Source organism: Ursus arctos, unplaced genomic scaffold (assembly GCF_023065955.2).
Source record: "Ursus arctos isolate Adak ecotype North America unplaced genomic scaffold, UrsArc2.0 scaffold_9, whole genome shotgun sequence".
In the NCBI taxonomy this organism is placed as follows: domain Eukaryota; kingdom Metazoa; phylum Chordata; class Mammalia; order Carnivora; family Ursidae; genus Ursus; species Ursus arctos.
The window spans coordinates 1,259,161-1,279,872 of NW_026623111.1; the positions used below are offsets into that span (position 1 = coordinate 1,259,161).

Genomic DNA, 20,712 nt, shown 5'->3' on the forward strand with positions numbered 1-20,712 from the left:
ACAAGACAGAAGAGCAGCAGAGACCCCCATGTGGGGCAGATGAGTGCATGTGTCAGACCCCCCTGTTTCCGCGAAGTGACTGCCTGCTGTCCTGCTGTCCCCTGCGACACTCCTGTGAGGGAACGCTCCAGCAGAGCCCGGCCTCTTCGGCACCTGCCCCCGGCCTGGCTCTGTCATCAACCTGTCACCACCCTGCATCCTTCCTGCTTCGCCCCTCCTGGCCTCAGGAGCAAGCCCGCGGCTGTCCGGCCGTCTCACAGAGTTCAGGCTCATCAAGGCCGCTTCTCACTGCTTGGCTGAGTCTCTTGCCTCCTGGACCCCTGGCACCTTCTCTGCTCGTTTCTGAGGCTGGGAGATTGAGTGCGCCATGGCGGTGAGCCAGGCCTGGTCATGGGGCGCCCTGGGTTTACTGCGGCATTGAGAGGTGGCCAGAGGTCAGAGGGCCCCCCTGGTGATGAGCCGATGACCCCATCTTCCACAGACCACCCCGCATCTTCCCGGCTGTCCCTGCACCCAAGGACAAAGGAGAGGGTAAGGGTCTTCTGGAGGTGGCCACCGTCCGGGGCGGGGGAACCAGGCATGTCTCCTGGTCCTCTCCGTGGCAGGAGCACAGCGTGAGCAAAAGCTGCAGCTCCGCGGCTCGGGCTGGGAGGCCCAGCGCTGGTCCAGCTCTGCACGAACTTGGACCAGGGTGGGCTCTGAGGCTCAGTTTCCCCCTGTCCACACTCATGTGTTAGAGCCAACTGTCTCTGAAAGCTTCTTTCTGGCTCCGACATGTTCTGAAACCTAGAAAGGCCTTTTCACAGAGGCCCGTGTCCTGAGAGACCGAGAGGGGAGCCTGAGTGCCGCTGGCTCCGCCAACGAGTCGCAGCTGGGAGCTCACCTGCCCTCTTGCTCTGGACCTGGGGGCCCCGAGTGGAGGCCGGCCTGTGGCTGCGGCCCGCGGGGGCCTGGGGGTGACTGCGTGAGGCTCTCTGGGCCCTTGCTCCACTTCGGACAACCGTGAGCCTCTGGGGTGCGTCTCGTGCCCTCACACATGGCTTGCGGCGGCTTATTCTACTCTTGATCCCAAACTTCTCCTCTTGCTCCGGGAAGAGCAGAGCAGAGCTGGAAAGGCCCCAGATTCCACGCCGGACTGCTTTGTGTTTTAACATGACACAACACATTTGCCGTGGGAAGCGTTTCCCAAGGACAGTGATGCCTAAAAGAGGGGCAGCTGGGTGCCAAACCCCGAGCAGGAACTGTTCGTGCTCTGCTCTGGACTCGGTCATCTAAGAAGACCCCAAGTCCTCATGTACCAACTTTTCCTTTATCAATCCCACAAAACCCCAAAATGGATCAGACTTCTCTGGACTAAGATATCACAGATGCAGAACAACCGTGTGGCTTTCGGTTCCAGCCGAGCTGGTGAGCTACCCAGGCTGCTCGTGCCCCTCCTAAATGTACCTACAGAGAGCACACCAGGGGACAGGACCCAGGGCGCAGGGGCCTGTGGGCGCCTGCACGCACTGGCATGTGTGTGGGGGGGGGAGTAGTTGGACGTGGGGGCAGGAGAAACTCTGAGAGGCAAGCATTTCCCATTCTGCTCTTGCCTCCACACCCCCAGCAGCCGCAGAAACTAGAGCTGCCGCCCGGACCCGGGGCAGGTGCCCTCGGCAACTTTCAGCAGCAGCCCTCAGACACCCGCTCGCCGTCGCTCCTCCCCAGGCCCAGGCTGGCAGCCGCAGAGGCCTCCTCCCCGTGCTACCTCTCGGTGTGTCGGGGGCAGGGGCTGCGGGGGCGGGCGCTGCTGGGCGGCTCTGTGGGGCTTGGGGACAGTCCTCTCCCCACCCCTGCACATTTCTATACAAAATTGCTGGCATTGCCAGAAAAGCCCAGGTTCAAACGTCAAAGCAAACAGTAGGAAAGCCTTTTCAAGGAAAGATGAAGGACCTCAGATAAGGAAGGAAATCATGCCTTGAGAAGCACAACAGTATTGAAGCCAAGACGAAACTGTAGCCTCAGATGGAAAAGGGTCCCACTGTGCAGGTGACCTCCCACCCTTGGGGCAGTGGCAAGGCTGCCAATTCTGCTTCACAGGTCACCAGCTGGAGAAGCGGTTGCCTGGCCCTGCCGCCTGGAAGGGCTCGTGGGCAGGGACAGGCCTGCTCCGGCCTGGGGACCACCACCAGTGTGGCAAACGAACGTGCCTGGGGCCCAAGCAGGGAGGGAGCCAGACCTTCTGGGCCCTGACACACCCACTTCTCTGGGGGACTTCCAGAGGAGCTGCCAGGGAGGGTCCTGGGGTTCTGGAGCAGAACACACCCCCTGCCCGCTGCACGGGCGCCAGGACCGTGGGCGGCTGTGGGGCGTGGTTCTGGGCCAGCGGAGCTGGGCAGGGGCTCCTTGTCCTCCGGCCACCGGGATGCTCTGCCACAGAGGCAGAGACAGAAACTGGGGAGAGCTGTGGCCCGGAGGCAGCCGTGGTCGAGCCCCCATCCTCGAGAGGCACCTGCACGCTGGCTCTGGGGGCAGGGACGGGTGTTTGGCACACTGGGTGGCGGGAGTGGGGGCCGTGTGGCGTCTCCAGGTCCCGACTGAAGGTTGGCGGAGTCCACCTTGGGCTGGGCCTGCAGGGGCTCACGCACACCTGGGGAGATGTATTTCCACACCAGCTGAACCTCGAAAGGCCTTCTCGGGCCTCAAGGTGGATGGCCCGTCGCTATTGCAGCTGCCGTGAGCCGGCCCCTGGGCACTTCGCCCAGCCCGAGTTAGGAGTCAGGGGCTCCCCCGGGAGAGCTGAGAGGAGCTCGGGCTTAGGAGGCCCCTCTGCTTGGGGTTCATGGGAAGTGGCGGGCGTTGCTCTGCTCCTGGGAGGTGCGTGCGCATGGGCTAGCCATGGTGTCCACTCACAGAACAATGGGCCTTCCCCCCGAGCCCTGGAAAGGCAGGCCCACCCGCTGGGTCAGGCCGGGGCAGGCCGGCCACTCACTGACTGACCTGGCCGTCAGGGTAGGGGAAGCAGCCACTGCAGCGAAGACGCGGATCATGGCCATCTTGCAGAGGTCTGCGGCGGAGCCTGTGGGAGTGCGAGGTTCTGTTTCCTGAACCACGTGAGGTCCAGGGCCCTGCAGCAGGGACTCGGCCACACGCTCAGCCGAGCCCGGCTGTCTTAGTTTTCTATGCTGTGGAACGCAGGATCCCAGCCCCACCGGTTAAAACAACCCAGATCTACCATCTCACAGTTCCTGCCGAGCAAGAAACCCGTGTGGCTGGGTCCTCTGCTCAGGGCCTCACAGCCTGAGATCAGTGTGTGACCTGACCATGTCCTCATGTGGAGCTTGACTAGGGACGACCCACTCCCGAGTGACCCCAGGTCTTCAGCAAAATTTGTTTCCTTGCCGTGGGATGAGTGAGGTTCCTGTGCTGCTGGCTGCTAGCTGTGGGCCAGGCGTTCGGCTCCTGGAGGCTGCTCTCGGCTCCTTGCCATGGGCCCTCTGGCCAACATACAGTTTGCTTCTTCACGGCCAGCTGAAGGGTACCTGCTGTGGTGAATCCCTGACTCTGACCGCTACACGGTCTTCAGGGGCCTGACTGATTAGGTCAGGCCCACCCTGGATGGAAACCCCCTTTTGCCTTGTGGCTTGACCTAACCGTGGGAATGATACCATATTCACAGGTTCTGCAGAATCTAGAATCCTGCCCGCTGCACCAGCTAACGGAGTGACCAGGCAAGGGTGTGCACTCAGCCTTCCAGCCCTGGGGCCTTTGGACTTCCTTGTGCTCGGCTTTACAGTGGATCACATGGGCTCTGATCCAGCCTCCTAGACTAGGGTAGGGGTAAAGCACACGTCAGGGCTGTGTCCCCAGTGTAGGGGACATGCCCATCCCCGGGGGAGGCACACAGCAGGTGTCTCATGTGGGAAAGAGACTGAAGTTCAGGTCTCACTGGCGGTTTGAACTTGATTTAGCTCTTCGTGGTCCCCAAGGTTCACGAAGAAGTAAAGACTGTCCGTCCAAGAACTGCCTTCCTTGACTGCAAGGCTGAGCCTCCAGAGTATGGACGTAGTTTTCCTGAGAGTGGGGCAGCAATGCTGGACATGGAAGTCTGGGCTCTGAGGCCGACCTGCTGGCGGTGAGGGGTCTCAGGCAGGACGGGAAGCTGTGCTGGGGTGGGAGGTCAGGAAAAGTGCCCAGAGCTAGAGAAACAAAGATGGGGGAGGCGGGTGGCGAGAGAGGGGCATGTGGGGGAAGGGGAGGCCCCAGCGAGGTGGGCGCGTCACCGCTGGTCATGTTGGCTGACGGGTCAGAGGCAGAACTTTCTCGCGGGCACTGGCCACTGCTCGCCCCTGGCACCTCGTGACGCCCACACAGATTTCTGTTAGGTGGATGGACAGCAAGTCACTTGCTCAGAGACACACGTGTGCGTCAGAGACACACGTGTGCAGGGAGGCCGCATCCACGGTAGGTGGATGTCCTGGTTGGCTTCTCACGTCTTGTGTGCATTCTTTCTGGAAGGGCTCTAACATAGCTGAGCACATGCCTTGCACACATCTAGTGAACAGACATGTGGCCGTGGCCTGACAGTGGCCTCCTACGTGAAAACCCGCCATCTAAGGATGTGGAGGGCTGTCACTGTCCTCAGTTCCTATCTGGCTGGTCACACTGGGACACAGGACTCTGGAAGATTCTATCTTGAGCCCAGACCAGATCCTAGCAATTGTCCTGCCAGTTGCCACCAAGCCTCCTGCTGTCCAAGCAATACATGGAGGCTGAGTCTGAACTCAGTGCTGCCGTGTCCCCCTCTCTGCAGGACTCGCGGGGACCCCCCTGATCCCCACCCTGCCTCTAGTCCAAGCTGCCCGCTCCCCGTCAGCTGGGGTCCCTCACCACCCTCCTGCTGCAGAACCCCCCTCTGGGGGCAGGAGGTGGAATCCTGCCTCCAGGCCTCATGTCTGGGCCCTGGGGGCCTCAGTTCCCCATCTGTGACCCATGGGGTCACTGATGGGATAACTCCTGATCCCCAGGCTGCCTGGGGCCTCCCTGGGACGGCTTGTGGCACATGGTACAGGAAGCCCATGATTACCGCTCTCCCTCTTCTCCTCGACGCGGAGACGGGAGCTGTTTGAGGGCTGTGGCTAAGCGGTGATGGAGGAGTCTTTGTAAGCAGGGGCAGACAGTGTGCTATCACGACTCCCTGCTGCCTGGGGCTGAGGGCTGCAGGACCCAGGAGGGCCTGCTGCATCGGGAGGCCTTGCTGCAAGGTCTTACCCCTGCCAGGCAAGAAGGGCATGCCAGAACCCCCAGGCCGAGAATCCAGGGACTGAGCTCCAGGTCTCGCCCTAGTCCTGGCTAGAGAAACTCCGAAAGCCTCAGTTCCCTGCTCGGAGGTCCAGGGTAGTGTCGTCTGGGGGAAAGACCACCATGTCCCGAGCGTCTGCTGAGCACCCAGAGCTATTTCCCTCGTGCTTCCCGCGGAACTGCCACTAAGCACAGGAGCAGGGACTATCATCCCGATAATCTGGGGGTGTTGCTCAGCCCTGCAGCTGCCGAGAACCCACGGCAGGCAGCCTGAGGGACTCTGCGTACCTTGCACCACGAAGTTCACGGCCTGCCGCTCTGCTTGTGCCCGGAGCTGCTGGTCTTGTGCTCGGACCCTCGGCAGCGGTCTCCTTCTGCCCATGATGGATGCCACATAGCCTGGGTCACACGAAGGAGAAGCAGGACATGAGACAGAAGTAAACAGGCCGTGTGGCGCCTTGGTGCTCACCTGTCCTCTGTGGACATGGCCTCCTTCACGTGGGGTCCAGAGGCCCAGGCAGCACCCCTCCTCACTGCAGCACTGAGCCCAAGCGAAGTGGGGAGCTCCGCCCACAGGCCTCCTGGTCTGTCTCAGGGGCGAGGGGCTTCTGTGGTGGGGAAGCCAGGCAGCTTCCTGGCGGCTCTCCTTTCTGACTTCTGGCTGCAGTTCTATCTGACAGAGGACAGGGGAGGGCAGTTTATAAAGACTGTTACGGCCACTTGTGGGACTGCAGTACAGAAGTAATTCTGGACCATGCGGCAGCTGGGATGGGGAGAACGGCATTAGTCCATAGTCTACTCAAGGAGGGAGGGGCCGCATTCTCGCAGGAGGGCAGACCCAAGTTTTGTGGGGCCTGAATCGTCATAATTTTGTGGTCCTCTTTTTCTTCTTTTTCTTTTCTTTTAAGTAGGCTCCACACCCAGTGTGGAACCTGACCCGGGGCTCCATCTCAGGACCCCGGGATCACAACCTGAGATGCTTAGCTGCCTGCCCCGAGGTCCTCCTGAAGAAAAAGAGCACAGACATGCCGTGTTGGGTGAGGATGTTCCTGACCAGCGAGGACCTGTGTTTTATTAGGTGTTGGTAGGCTAGGTTCTCCACTCAGGATCTCTCACGTCTGAGGATTGGAAGCATTTCCCACATACGTCATAATTACAAAAATGACAATGTGTGGAGCGCCCACTGTATGCTGGGCAGTGGGAGAAAGTCCCGTAATAGCGCCGGGCAGTGAGGACAACGGGAGCCCCCGCCCCCACCTGAATGTACTTCAGTCTCTGCCTCGGTGTGTCTAGTGGCCTGGGGCTGGGTGCTGGGTACCGCGTGTCTCATATTGCCAAGGGTCAGTTTGCTGTCTTCGTTTCAAGAGTGTGTGCGGCCCAGGTTACTAGCAGGTCATCTGATGCCCTTGAGGCCGGTGTTTGAGCTTTGTTAGGGCAGGTTTAGAGAAGCCTGGAATCGGGGCTAGTTCAGACCTACGACTAGGGTGTGGTCCTTCTGGGGTCTCTCCTGCCTGTCGCAGATGGCCAACGAGGACTGTCCACTTCGAGGGTCAGGACACACACAGCTAGCCCTGAATGGACTCTGGAATGGTCCAGGCTCCAGCTTCCAGAAATCACTCTGCTTCACCCTGTGGGGTCTCCCGCTCTGTGTGCACCCCGGTGCTCAAAACTCTCCGGATTTGTGTAGTGCTTTCTCCGCACAGCTCCCTCCTCTCTGAAACTCTGCCTCCCCCGTCCTGGTCCTGGTCTCCTCAGCTGAGTGAGACCATGGAATCTCCTTGGCATCCCTCCTGCATTGCTCTGGGGTGCTCAGAGACCCTCAGGGATAGAAGAGTACACAGCCCATGATCCAGTGTCTGAAACAGCTGTTTCATACATTGTGCCCAGTTTTCTAGTTGTATATTGTGGGAGGAAAGTCTGAGCTCGGTTACCCCTTTGTGGCCCAAAGTGGAAGTCCCTGGCTCCACGCTTCTGTTTCAGCCAGGGCTCACAGGGCTGGGGTCATCGTTCCCAGTCACACTGCGAGGTGACCCCCATCCCTCACCTTCATGTCCCCGTGCTCAAGAAGTGGGCCGGGGGTGGGAGGAAAGCTCCTCCAAGCCATTCCTGTGCCGGCACGGCCAGCATCCCTCGATCACACAAGGAAGGAGTGAGAAACCACAGAAGTCTCTGCACTGAATGACATCCTCTTAGCTGGACTCCCACGCCGGCCGTGGCCGCTCTGCTGCCCGCCCCTGCCCCCTCCCTGGCAGGGAGTGGAGGGGCCGGTGTGGAGGAGGCAGCGTCTTGCTCTTGCTTTTGTCAGTTGTACAAAGGAGCAGACCACACGAACACCTTGCAGCCCCTCTCCCCAGGGCCTTGGAAGGGACCCCGGACCTACTGCTCACAGCAGCCTGGTAGATGTGCCTCGTGTGCCTGCTCCAGCCCCAGCCCCAGCAGCGGCAGGCGTGTCTACGTGGAGAGCTCGCACCCACACCTGGGGCCTGAGCCCCCCTCTGGTCAGTGGTCCATGTTGCCTCCTTGGCATCTCTTGCCTGTGCTCTCCGTCTATCCCACGTCAGATGCTGGGCGGAGGCCCTGTCACTTCAAACGGCTCCCGGGGCACCGGCTCGGACTTCAGCCTCCCCTGCCGGTCTATCTCCCACGCTCGTGGACTGATTTGTACTAAACAAACCCCAGGTTCTTCCCGTGGCTTGTGGTGTGCCATGCAGGGTCTGGGCCCTCTGCCTTCCTCTCTGGCCTGCTGGCTGCCCCAGCCCGCCTGCGCACCCCAGCACTGCTCCAGGCTCTCCTGGCCTTTCCCGGGGTGGCTCAGATGTCACCCCCCAAGGCCGGGGTGCACAGTGCTCTCCCGGGGCCTCCCCCTGCCACTCTGCACTGCCATTCTGCCGGCTCCTTTCACACCTGCAATCCCGTCTTTCTGACACCGTCTGCATGTACTTGCCTCCTCTACTGTCTGCTCTTGGACGGGGGCCCGCGACATTGAGGAGCCCGTATCGCTGCCCGACCTCAACCAGTGTGTGTGGAAGTTTTCAACGATCATTCGAGGGTTTCTTTCCAGCATTTGCCCAGAAGTGTCGTAGCTGGTGGAAGGGTACGCACACCACATATGTGGCCCTTCAAGAGTTGAGGCAGCAGCACGTAGCAGGGAGTGTGCTCTGGGCTGGAGCTGCCTGGGCGTGGGTCCCCGCCTGCTACCACCTGTTAGCTGTGTGAACTGGAGAAGCTACTTAGCTTAACCTCCTGGTGACTCATTTTCTCCATCTGTAAAATGGGTAAAGATACCAACCACGTGTAGAATATCGGTGAGGATTCCATGAGTTACTTTACGGAAAGCCACTGAAAACATGCCTGCACCTTCACTGCCTCCTGCTTATGGCAATTCTGACTCCATATTCTATCACTCTTCTAACATTTCAAAGTCGGTTGTCTTCATTTTTCCCTTAGGTGCGGGTGCAGGTGGCCACAGGAAGAGGCTCAACCCCCAGGTCCAGGGAGCCTGAGGCCTGTTAGATGCTCACTGGGGATGGGAGTGCACCAAGGCTGCAGGGAGCTGGGGGCTGAGTGCGGTCAGGGCCCACAGCCCCCCCCCTCCCCGCCCCGGGGCTGGTGCCTGGATGCACAGTCAGGCCAGGAGGCTCCTGGGGAGGGGCCGCCGGGAGCTCCAGAGAGGAAGGTCACCAGCGGGCCTGGCAGAGCTGGGACGGGCCTGGACCCCAAGGGAGCCTGAGGGAGCACACCACAGCCACTGGGAAGGCTGGGCCCGTCAGGCTGCAGCTGCTCCGTCCTTACAGCGCCCCTCACCACCTGTCGTCCACCGGCTTGCCTGCGGCCCGCTTCCTGAGTCTCTGCTCCTGCTCATCTCTCTCCTCCCCCTGCTTCATTTCACCGTGCTGCTCTTTCCCGAACGTCCAGGGTCGAATACAACCCACTTATGATCACAGATTTCTTTCTTTCTTTTTAATATATGCTTTTGAACTATTCCTGCACCTCTAAGTGAAGGATCGGCATGGCTGTGCCCCACAGTTTTCACGGGAGCTCCTCCCACTGTCATTTACTTCCAAGATGTTTGTAATGCTCTTGGGACATCTTCTGATTTCGAATCATTGAGGAGTGTGATCTGTTTCCAAGCAGGTAGGTGGACAGACAGCGTTCCACTGTGGTCACACGATGTGTTCTAGTTGATATTCTTTGGAATTTGTGACCAAATTGTGGTGAAATTTTGTAACTATACCACGTGCTTTTCAAAGAACATATGTTCTCCACTTTCAGGTGCAGGATTGTATCTCTAGCTACCCATCTACCATTTTCTGACGTGAGATTCCCTCAAGCAGACCCTGGCTTTGGACCCTTCTCACACTGGAGCCTAGAGTCCCATTTTGTGCTCACCCCGTCCCCTCCCATCTGCCCGCCACCCCCTATGGAGCAGGGCCAGGAGATCAGGGGCGGCTGTAGGTCAGCAGGGAGGGAAGAGGGGTCTGCAAAGGCTTTGGCTGTGTCTGGCTCACCTGTCTGATGACACCGGGCAATGGTTGTTTGGACAAAGTCCTTGATTTTCTTGTACTTTTGCAAAAAACTCTCCAAAAACCGGGCAGCCTCCTGCACAGTAACTCCAAGGCAAGCAGCAAGCCGCTCCTTCCCTGTATGGACAGAAACACTCAAGGTCAGAGGCAAGCTCACACCTGCTGGGACTGGGATCGTATGGTACCAGGCAGGAGCCACCACACACAGAAGTGAGCCTGCAGAAGGGCCCTTGGAAGACGAAGTCTGGGTCCGACTGGCCCCACTCGTCTTTTCTGAATGGTCAGGATGGTGTTGGCTTTGGCTTTCCAGCTGAGTGCTCTGTGCTGCTCGGCCTAGACTGGCGCCCGTTAAACATTTATTCATTCAACAATATTGGCCGAGTGCCTGGCAGGTACGCAGGTAAAGCCGTGAGTAAAGTCTCTCAGCCTGTCCAGAGGGAGAGCTGACCCCAGAGGACTGGGGGACACTGGAGAGGAGCACAGAGGAAAAGAGGAAGGGAAAGTTCCATTGCCAAATCACGAGAAAATGTACTTAGGAGCTCCCATCTTTGAAATTTTCATTTTGAGACCAACACTTCTGGTCCAAACCAGTATTTGTTCCCTAGAGGATGCAGGTGTTCTTGTGAGGTCTTTTACAGCAAGATCTCTGGTCAGGACAGCACCCTGAATTCCAGAGCAGCCTGCTGGGAGCAGATGCTGAGGCCACAGAGACCTGGGTCTGAGTTCAGCTCTGTCACCCACAGGCAGCTCCGGGCGCCTGGGGGGAAGTTACAGGACCTGCAATCAACCCCGTTTCTTCACCTATGACTCAAGAACACTAGTCCTTACCCCGGAGGTTCTTAAGGGGACACCTCTGAAGGAATAGGACTAACTGAGCTCAGATCCAATCTTCTCTTTAGCCAGGCCACCCCTAGCCTGAGCCAGCTGATGCTTTCAGGGGTCTGGACAGAAACTTCATATTTTGGGAGAGTGAAGGGGCAGATGTCTGCTTCCCCTGCTTGGCTAGGGAGAGTGGGAAAGGCTGTGCTCCCTAAAGTCTCTCCTGAGAGAGCACGCTCTTGGAGCCTCCGGTCCTTGCCGGACTATCCCATGTCATTTAGACAGAAATAAGCCCTATTAAGGCTTAATTAAGACCATGTGATAGCTTCATGAATACAGTCCACTGAAATAATCCATCTCTAAGTCTTTCTTTCTAGGACATTCCAATCCCTGCCCCTCTGCTACGTCACTCTAGTGGAAACCTCCATTGGCTTTCAGAAAGGAATCAGATGGTGGCTAGACACTTCCAGCACATCTGGCTCAGTGGAACCCAGAGTCTTCTCAGCTAAGTCCTTTCGCATGTCTCATCTACTGTTTAGCCGAGTCAGTGAACTTTTATTTCTGACACTGTAGTTCTCAGTTTTAGAATTTCCATTTGGTTCTTTTTTCCTGAGATATCCTATTTTTTCACTCATTATGAGCATATTTTCCTTTACATCCTTCAGCATAGTTATAATATTGGTTTTAAAATCCTTGTCTGCTAATTTCAACATCAGAAGATTTGCTTCTATGATGGCCTTTTCTTTTGAGTATGGATCAAATTATCCTATTTCTTCATATGTTTAGTAATTTTGGGTTAAATCCTGGATATTGTGAATGAAACGTTGTAGACACTCTGGATTCTATTATTTTTTTTTTCCAGTATTGATTTTTTTTTTTTTAAAGGAGGCAGTTAATGTGGCTCAAGTCAAACTTTGACCTTTGTCCCTCTGCAGTGGGAAGCAGCTGAAATTTCAGATCAGTCTCTTTAGCCTTAGCTGGGCTGTCTGAAGTCTGCCCTACTTATGTATAGTCAGAGGTCAGCCAGAGGTTTGGGCAGAGTTCATATCCAGAATCTGGTGTTCTTTGTTTTGTTTTTGTTTTTGTTTTTTTAAAGATTTTATTTATTTGACAGAGAGAGAGAGACAGCCAGCGAGAGAGGAAACACAGCAGGGGGAGTGGGAGAGGAAGAAGCAGGCTTCCAGCGGAGCAGGGATCCCAATGTGGGGCCGATTCCAGGACTCTGGGATCACACCCTGAGCCAAAAGCAGATGCTTAATGACTGAGCCACCCAGGTGCCCCAGAATCTGGTGTTCTTTGGCTCCTTTGGCTCTCTTGTTTTCTGAGATTTCTCCCTCACTTTCTAGATTCTCTGGTTGCTTCAAACTCTGTCCTCTGTTTCTTCAGGCAAGTGAGATTACGGATTTCTGTTGGAGCGTTAGCCACCCATCACGCTGACGGAGGCCTGTCTTCAGGTGAAGAGCGATACAAAGAGGAACTCACCCTGAACCATTCCTCCCAAAGGTCACTGTTCAGTACCTTTCGGGAGTTGTTTATTATATTTTTTCCACATATTTCTCCCATAGTTGATACCTGTGAGGGAGTAGTCTGCTGGGACCTGATTGGCCATTACACAACTCGCACTCCTCCTTCTCAGTATGAATGGCCCAGAAAGGATGCCTCTCCTGTATTTGGTAGAGCTGACGGGAGAGCTGAAGGGCAGAGGTTGGCCGAGGTCCTGTACGGGAAGAAGCCTGTTTACCAGAGGAACAAATAATGCAGCCGCTGCAAAGGAAGAAGACAGAGACTGGGAAAGAGATGGAGGGTCCGGGCGGTTCTCTGATTCCTGCTCCCACACCCTCCCCGTGGGCCTGTCGCACTCAGAGGCGCCCAAGCGGGATGGCCGTTGATGCCATGAGGGCTTGTGTTCCACGCTTCATGGAGACTGGCCCCTTTCACACAACTGTCCTCTATGCTTTGGTTCACTTGATGGGGTTTCTGCTGTTCGAGTTATAATCGCAGGCAGGCTTGTCCCCCTGAGAGCAAGCGCCCCCCAGTGGGAGCACCGTCATTCCTCATCTCTGAAATCCTAGAGGAACACGCGAAGTGACTCTTCCCACAGACGTCTAATTACATCGTGTGCACGCGGGCTGCATCTTTAGCTTTAGGAAGACAATTTTCACTCTCTTTTCTCCAAGTGCTCTTTCACCCCTCGCACATTTGCTAATAGTTTCTCCCTCCTGTCTGTAGCTCTGGGGCCTAGTGAGCGCCTGGCATGTCGTGGCCTCCGGGAGTGCTGGCTGGTCTGACCGGAGCAGACCTGACTCACTCTCCTCGCCCCTCAGAACCTGCAGCCTGCCCCACCTCTCCCGGCCCTACTTGGCATCAGCGACTCTGGGGCACGTGGGCTAGTTACTCAGTGCTGTCCTCCCGGGCCCCCCTGCACATCTCAGGTGACAAATGTCAGCCTCTGGGAGCCATGGGTGCCTGCTGGTCGAATGTGATTGGATGTGGAGGCAAATTTAAACGCTGAACAACTTGAGGAGAATCAAGGGTTAAACGGACTCCAGGAGCAGTGGGAGCTCAGAGCAAGACCAGAGGAGTCAGGAGGGGCCTCCTGGAGGAGGTCGCATGTCCGGATGGGCTCAGAGGGGCCGTGAGCAGGACTGGGCTGGGGGCACTGTTACTTGGCAGGTGGCTGAAAGAGGGGCAGTGAGCCGGCAGGTCCTCCCTTTGCGCGAGACCCCTGGGGAACAACGGATCTGTGGTCACCACCATTCTGGCAGGGACGGCCTTCCTGGCGGTCTGGGGGAGGTGTGGGGAGCAGGCCGCGGCGGGGCTGCGCAGATGTGAAGTCCCTCTCGAGTGCCTTCTCTGCTCACGTCATGTCCTGCTTCTCCTCGTCTGCTCTCACTGTGGTCCTCAGGCCGACCGCGCCGACCCAAGCGGTGCCCCCAGTGTTCAGAGCAGCAGCTTCCAGGCCCCTCAGTGAAAACACATCACTGCAACCACGAAAGCCAGCTGGTGGGAAGCCTGTCTGTGCTGCATTTCCAGAGGGTTCCCAGCAACCCAGGACACTCGAAAGGTTCGCTCGACAAGACTCTGGCTTCGCCAAGGGGAGGACAGCACAGCCGTGTGCTGACACTGGCAGAGGCACGGTAATCTGCTGTCGAGCTAGCTGGCGACAGCGGGAACAGCAGAAATGGAGGCTCGGGGTGGGAACCCTGTCACCATCAGGGCTAAAAGCAGCCAAATTACTCTTTTCACCAACATCACAGCTAATGACTCACTGCTTATTTACCAAGTGGAGCTCTTTTCCTCTCCAGCAAAAAATACAGTGCGTACTCCAGAGGTGAAGACTGACTCTGGGTGCATCCTGCCGTCCGCACGCAGATGCCCGTCCTTGGTACTGCGTCCGGGGGCACTGCCGGAGTGGGGGTTAGCTGGCGCCAGGCACCGCTCCAACAAGCCAGCTCCTCACCGACTGGCAGGTGACTGGGGCATGGAGGTGGAGGGCCTGCAGAAGGTCACACATCCAGGAGGGGACAGTTAGGACTCCAGCCTGGGCTGCCCGCCAGGGAGGTGGAGGCAGCATTCTGCCTGCAGAGCCAAAGCTGATGGTACCTCTGCGACATGTGATTCTGGAGCGAGGATGTGAGGCACCAAAATCTAATATAATTTGGTGGCAGGCTGCCTCTCCCCCGCCCCCCACCCCCTCCAGTGACCCAGGAAGGTTCAGGAACACAGCAGAGGGAGGCCGAGCGGAAGAGCCAGACCAAGCGAGTCTGAGTCATTTCTCTATCACCCACAGAGTTCAATGCTTTCAAACAAAGTTTCTTAGCCTGTTTCCCAAAAACGGTACAGAAAATGTTTTCACAAGTAGGGTCAGAGACTACGCAGCTCGTGAATTTGTTCAGTAAGTATTGATTGTGTGCCTGCTGTGTGCCTGGCCACGGCAGAGCTCCTGCTTCACGGCTCCTCGGGCTGGGAGAGTGGGCGGCGCTCCGGGGGAAGCAGGCCACGGAGGGCAAGCCAGGAACTGCATGGGGTGCAAGCTTGGAAAGGGTTGTGCGGCAGACAGATTTTAAGTGGCCTCTGCGGTCCTGCCTCCTGGTCTTCACGCCCTTGCGTGACCCTCCCCTGGGGTGTGGGCCGACCTGCCACTTGCCTCTAAGCAGCAGCACAGTGACGGTCATGGAGGTACTGACTTCTGATTGTGGAAGACGTGTGCAACACCGTCTTGTCGGCTCTGAAGAGCGCAGCCACGGTGTGGAGGGCCCCACGTGGCAAGAACTGAGGGCTGCCGACGTGCTCCCTGGTGGAGCTGCTGGTGAGACCACAGCCCTGGAGACCCTCCGACACTGAGTGATCATAAATGTGTTACCCGGAAACAGATCGCCACTCCAGTGGTCAAGGATGGCTGAGAAGTGACAGCAGGGCCAAGAGGAAGGCGTGAGGGTGAGCTCTGTGGACTGGGGGTCCAGCAGAGGGAGCAGGTGCAGGGTCTGGGCTGGGAGCCAGGCTGGCCGCTGGGACGCACGCTCCAGACCCCGCGAAAGCAGGTCGCTAATGCCCCACAGGCACCACGGTCACATGGCCGAAGTCCGCAGTGGTTCTTACAGATAATCAACAACATGTCTGCCCGGGTGCTCTTGCACTGAAGCTGGGCCCCTTTTACTGCCTTTCCTTTTTTTTTTTTTTTTTTTTTTGAAGATTTCGTTTATTTATTTGACACAGAGAGAGACAGCCAGCAGAGAGGGAACACAAGCAGGGGGAGTGGGAGAGGAAGAAGCAGGCTCCCAGCAGAGGAGCCCGATGTGGGGCTCGATCCCAGAACGCAGGGATCACGCCCTGAGCCAAAGGCAGATGCTTAACGACTGAGCCACCCAGGGGCCCCTGCTGCCTTTCTTCGAGTGAACAAAGGGTCTCTGTGGCAGGGGGGTACATTCTCCTCGCAGTGTCTTCGCACAAGCCTTGCTGCTCAAACAGAACTGATCCCAAGAAGGCGGTTCACACAGGCCGGCTGACGGCCACATGGGCCCTTCCTTGGGGAGGGACTGGCTGGCTCACAGCCCCTTCTGACCCTCTCCCTTGCTGTCCTGAGGGGACGTGAGGTCCCCCTGGTTCAGCATGACGTAGAAGAAGAAAAGAGTTTAAATAGAATTTAGTAAGCCACGGTCAAGAAGTTGGAGGGAGACGGAGGGAGGGTGGGAGGGAGCAGAAGGCCTGCTCTGCCTCAGGTCCTGGGTGGTGGGGTGGAGGTCAGGGTTCGGATGGGGTCTCCGAAAGCATCACAAAGCCCAGAAATGGCTTTCCACCACAGCCGTGTGATGTAGGGGCGGGGTTCCATGCTCTGGCTTCAGCCCTGCAGCATCCCTCTCGGGTGGGCAACCATGCTCTACACTGACTTTTGTGCCTCTGTTCTCTCAGCGAGCGGAGCGGAGCGGGACACCAAGGGAGCTAATGGCCGTCAGTGGTCTGACTGGTTTCTGGTGCATCACAGATGTCCTCAGTGTTTTGTAAATGACACTCAGAAACACAAAAGTGAGCTCGAGGGCCAAGAATGATCTGTCTAAGGCACAGCCACATTTAAACGCAGTCACAGGGTAAGAGCCAGCTCCATCTGGCCGGCAGGTGACCCTGAGACTGGCCTGCAGCCTACCTGCTCCATAGACCGCTGAGTACACCACCTTCTTGGTCTGCTCTCTGTCTGCGTGCGTCACATGCTCTGGGGGGACGTCCTTCCTGCGTGGAAAGATGGCATGTGGTCAGGCCCATCAGCATCGTGTGTGCAGAGGGAGCCGTGTGAGTCCAAGCCATGTGCCACCCGTCACGACTCTTTCTCTGGAGGCTCTTAACCATTTCAAACCTGTCCATGGGGAAGGGGGGAATTCAGTACCTGCCTGTCTGGCTCAGCATGAGTTCTCCGCACAGAGGCTGACACTGAGGCCTAGCAGGTGCAAGCCGGCCACATTCTCGGGTGTCGCACACCAAAAACAAACAGTGCTTTCACCAAAGGAGTACAACCCAACTTGTGGAAACCTTGCTCCCGGTGCCAGGGGGCCTGGGCCCAGGAGCCCAGTGGATGCTGCCGTGGGCCGAGGAGGATAGGTGGGCAGCCTCAGCCTTGCCTCGCAGAGATGGAGGGGCTGGTGGGCGAGCCTGGCCTGAGGCTACGGCTCTCAACACCTGCCGTCTGCAGAGGGTAAAGCCCAGGGGCTGGTGGGCGCCTGGAGCCGCTCCTCCTGCCAGCGCCCACGTGCAGCCTCATGGCTCAGGTGTCAGGTGTCTCTGACAGAGTGGGGACTACAGATTCAAGAGGAGGGAAATAGAAAAGCAAAAGGGAACCTGTCCCAACCTTGATGGGCCAGCTCAGCTCTGGGCTGTGGCCGGCGCTGCCGGAGCCTTCACTTCCAGCTGGCCCTGGGCCTAGACACCAACCCCGAGCAAGCGCCTGGGGTCTTCTCCAGTCTTTTCTGAGTGTGTGAGTTGCCCCGGGCATGTGCGTGGCTCTCTCAATTTCTTGCTGTACACGGGTGGCTTTGAGTGCCCTAATTTGAGTGCCCAAGAAGTTCTTTCTCTTTTCTTTCTTTTCTTTTCTTTCTTTCTTTCTTTCTTTCTTTCTTTCTTTCTTTCTTTCTTTCTTTTTTTTTTTAGATTTATTTATTTATTCTGGTGGGGGGGAGAGAGAGAGAGAAAGAGAGAGAGAGAGAGTGCACAAGTGGGAGGGACAGAGGGAGAGAGAATCTCCCGCAGACTCCCTGCTGAGCACAGAGCCTGCCTCCGGGCTCAGTCCCACAACCTGGAGATCATGACCTGAGCTGAAATCAAGTCAGACGCTCCACTGACGGGGCCCCCAGGTGCCTGGTCCCCCAGAAGTTTTCCGCAGCTGTTCCCCCCAAGGTTTCAGCACTCAGTTATTTGCCTTGCCTGTCATCCCGTGCTGCAAGCAGCTGTGAGCTGTTCACTTTGCGATGTTTTCCAGTAATGCCCCCCACTTGTCTGCCCCAAGTGAGTTCCGAGTTAGGACAAACAATGCCTATTGTCGGTCCTTTGGGCAGCCCCTGGTCAGGTCAGAACAGACTAGATGCAGATCTTTGCACACAAGGTCTACTTGCTGTCCTCTGGAAGCAGGCACCTGGGTCCTGCACAGGGCGGCACCAAGGCCACAAAGCTCCCCCATGGTCTGCAGTTGTCTTTTTCTTGACTGTATTTCCTTGCTTGCTGTAAACTGTGCACCGTTTTCCAGAGTTCTGACAAAGTTGGTTCTGACAGTTTTTGCTTGATTTTTTGTTGTTTCTGTTGGGGGGACAGACCCTCAGAGACGCCTACTTTGCCATGTCCACTGGCGTCGGAGAGTTCACAAATTTTTACCACGTGATTTCTAAGTACCAGTGTATCCTTTGTGCTTTTCCCACTGTGTTAAGATGTTTTGCCCACTTGTTTATCTCATCCTTGAACTTTATATCGTTAACAGCTTTATTTAGACGAGAAGCAAAAAGCCAACATGGATTCATGCTCAGAAGAAATATGTGTCAACTCCTAGGTCACCGTCCCCCCCCCCCCCCCCAGCTTTACTTGGGAAATCCTACAGGTGCTCCAAGCCTGCTCCGCAAACACACTGCTGAAAAACTTGCTGGGACTGGCTTTCCCTGTTTCTTGCCCAGGGCCGTCTGTGACAAGGGCTCAGACAGACCCTCTGATGGCAGCTGCAGGGAGGGAAGGAGGGACCACTTTAGAGCCGGGTGCTCTCAACAAAGCACATTGGTGACCTCCTCTCAGTGCTGTCAGAGTCGAGTTGTCCGATGAAGCAGCATGAAACTCTCCCAGAACCTGCTTCTTCCCAAAGTGTGACAGGATCCGAAGAGCATAATCAATAAATAGATATTATGAACATGTATCGAAACCATGCTCTGATAATGGAGATATACTTTCTTCCTAAGCACATACAGCACACTCACAATAACCCATCATACGTTAGGACACACACAGAAAACACCGGAAGGTTGCACAAAGCAGAAATATTAAAATAACATTCTGATCACAGTGCAAGAAAACTAAAAATTAAAACCAGAGCCCCCGCCCCCCAAACAGAACAAAACACAAAACCAAACCAAACCCCATCCACCTAGAAATAAAACAAAAAACACTTCTTTCAGATGACTTTTGGGTGAAGAAAAATACAAACAGAAATTATGTAACTTCTAATGAAAACATGTCAGACCCAGTGGTTTACATTTAAAGCAGTAAGGAAATTTCACAGCCCTAAACACTCATATTAACAACAATGAAAGAACAACAGTACAGTTAGCCCTTGAACAACACAGGGGTTAGGTGTGTCAGTCCCCTGCATAGTCAAAAATCCATGTTTAACTTTTGAATCCCCCAAAACTTAACTACTAGTAGTCTCCTGTTGACTGGAAACCTTACCGATGACACACACAGTCGATCAACACATATTCTGCTGTTACGTGTCTTATTTACTGTATTTTTACAACAGAGTAAGTCACGGAAAAGAAAATGTTCTTAAGAAAATCATAAGGAAGAGAAAATACATCTACCGTAGTGTCCTGAAGCAAAAAATCCTCATGTACGTGGACCCACGCAGTTCATACTCGTGTTGTTCAAGAGTCAACTGTATGTGAACTAAGTTTTCAACTCAAAAAACAAGAAAAAGAACAAAGCAAATCAAAAGAATACATAGGAGGGAAATAATAAAGCTAGAATAAAGATGGGAACAGAAACTGACGAAGTAGAGGATAGCAAAACACTAGATCAAATTAATAAATGAAAATCCTGGTACTGTATGGTGACTAACATAATATAATAAAAAAAAGGGGGGGGGAATGAAGCATGAGAGACTATGGACTCTGGGAAACAAACTGAGGGCTTCAGAGGGGAGGGGGGTGGGGGAATGGGATAGGCTGGTGATGGGTAGTAAGGAGGGCACGTATTGCATGGTGCACTGGGTGTTATACGCAGCTAATGAATCATCCAACTTTACATCAGAAACCAGGGATGTACTGTATGGTGACTAACATAATAAAAAATTATTATTAAAAAAAAAAAAAGAAAATCCTGGTTCCTGAAAAAATAAAATAGACCAACCTAATCAAAAGATAAGAAACAATAAGGGAAGGTAACTACAGATATGCAAGAAGTTAAAAAATATTAAAAAGTTTATTTTGCAGAACTCTATGCAAATAAATGGAAAAATAGGTGACATGGACATTTCTTAACAAAACACATTTATAAAAATTGGCCCCAGTAGAGATGAAAGTTAGACCACAGAAGAATGTCCAAAGAAGAAACAGAGAAAATTATTAAGGAACTACCCCACAAAGCCCTCTAGGCCCAGATGGTTTCAAAGGGGAATTCTATCAAACCTCAGAGACCAGAGAGCCCCCATGCTGTCTAAATTGCTTCAAGAGCATAGAAAATGAAGAAAAATGTATTTTATTAAGTAGGTATAACAGTTATACTGAAAATATCTGTTATACAATAGAGTATAATAAAGGAAAATCACAGACCCTACATCCAATGACTATTGACTGATGTGATAATCCTAAATAGAATTTTGGCAAACAGAGTCCAACCCTATATTAAGAAAATAGTACCCATGGCCAACAAAAGTTTATACCAGGAAAGCAAGGTTGGTTCAATGTTGGGATCTCTATTAATATAATTCACCACATTAATGGAACTAAGGAGCAAATTACATGACTGTCTATAGAGTTGTTGAAAAAATCCTCAAAATTCGAACATCTACTCCTAATAAAAACTCTTGAGAAAATAGGAATAGCTGGATACTTTCTTAAAATTATAAAACACACACCCCAATCCTAAAGCTGGCATCCTACTATATGGGGAAATACCAGAGGCATTCTTACTAAGGTCAGAAGCAAGGCAAGGGTGCTCACTACCTCCAATACTATTTGACATTGTTCTGGAAGTATTAGCCAAACCATCAGAGGTATAAGAATTGGAAAATTTGAAGAAACCTATCTCTAGTTGCAGATGACAAGGTGGTATTCTGGAAATCCCTAGAGAATCAATGATAAAATAATTCATAAAGTAGTAGGAAATAAAATTAGCATAGCAAATCAATAGC

General features: G+C 54.8%; 1 protein-coding gene across 1 annotated transcript in view; it reads right to left on the bottom strand.

Annotated features, from left to right (window-relative positions):
• Positions 1-20,712, bottom strand: part of POLN (DNA polymerase nu) — a 158,957-nt gene that overhangs the window by 4,214 nt on the left and 134,031 nt on the right. Inside the window, exons 19-22 of the mRNA XM_057309675.1 lie at positions 16,264-16,346; positions 9,789-9,920; positions 5,569-5,679; positions 2,980-3,058 (exon numbers count right to left, since the gene is read on the bottom strand). Coding sequence (XP_057165658.1) covers positions 2,980-3,058; positions 5,569-5,679; positions 9,789-9,920; positions 16,264-16,346 — 405 coding nt within the window. The remainder of the gene's footprint in view (positions 1-2,979; positions 3,059-5,568; positions 5,680-9,788; positions 9,921-16,263; positions 16,347-20,712) is intronic.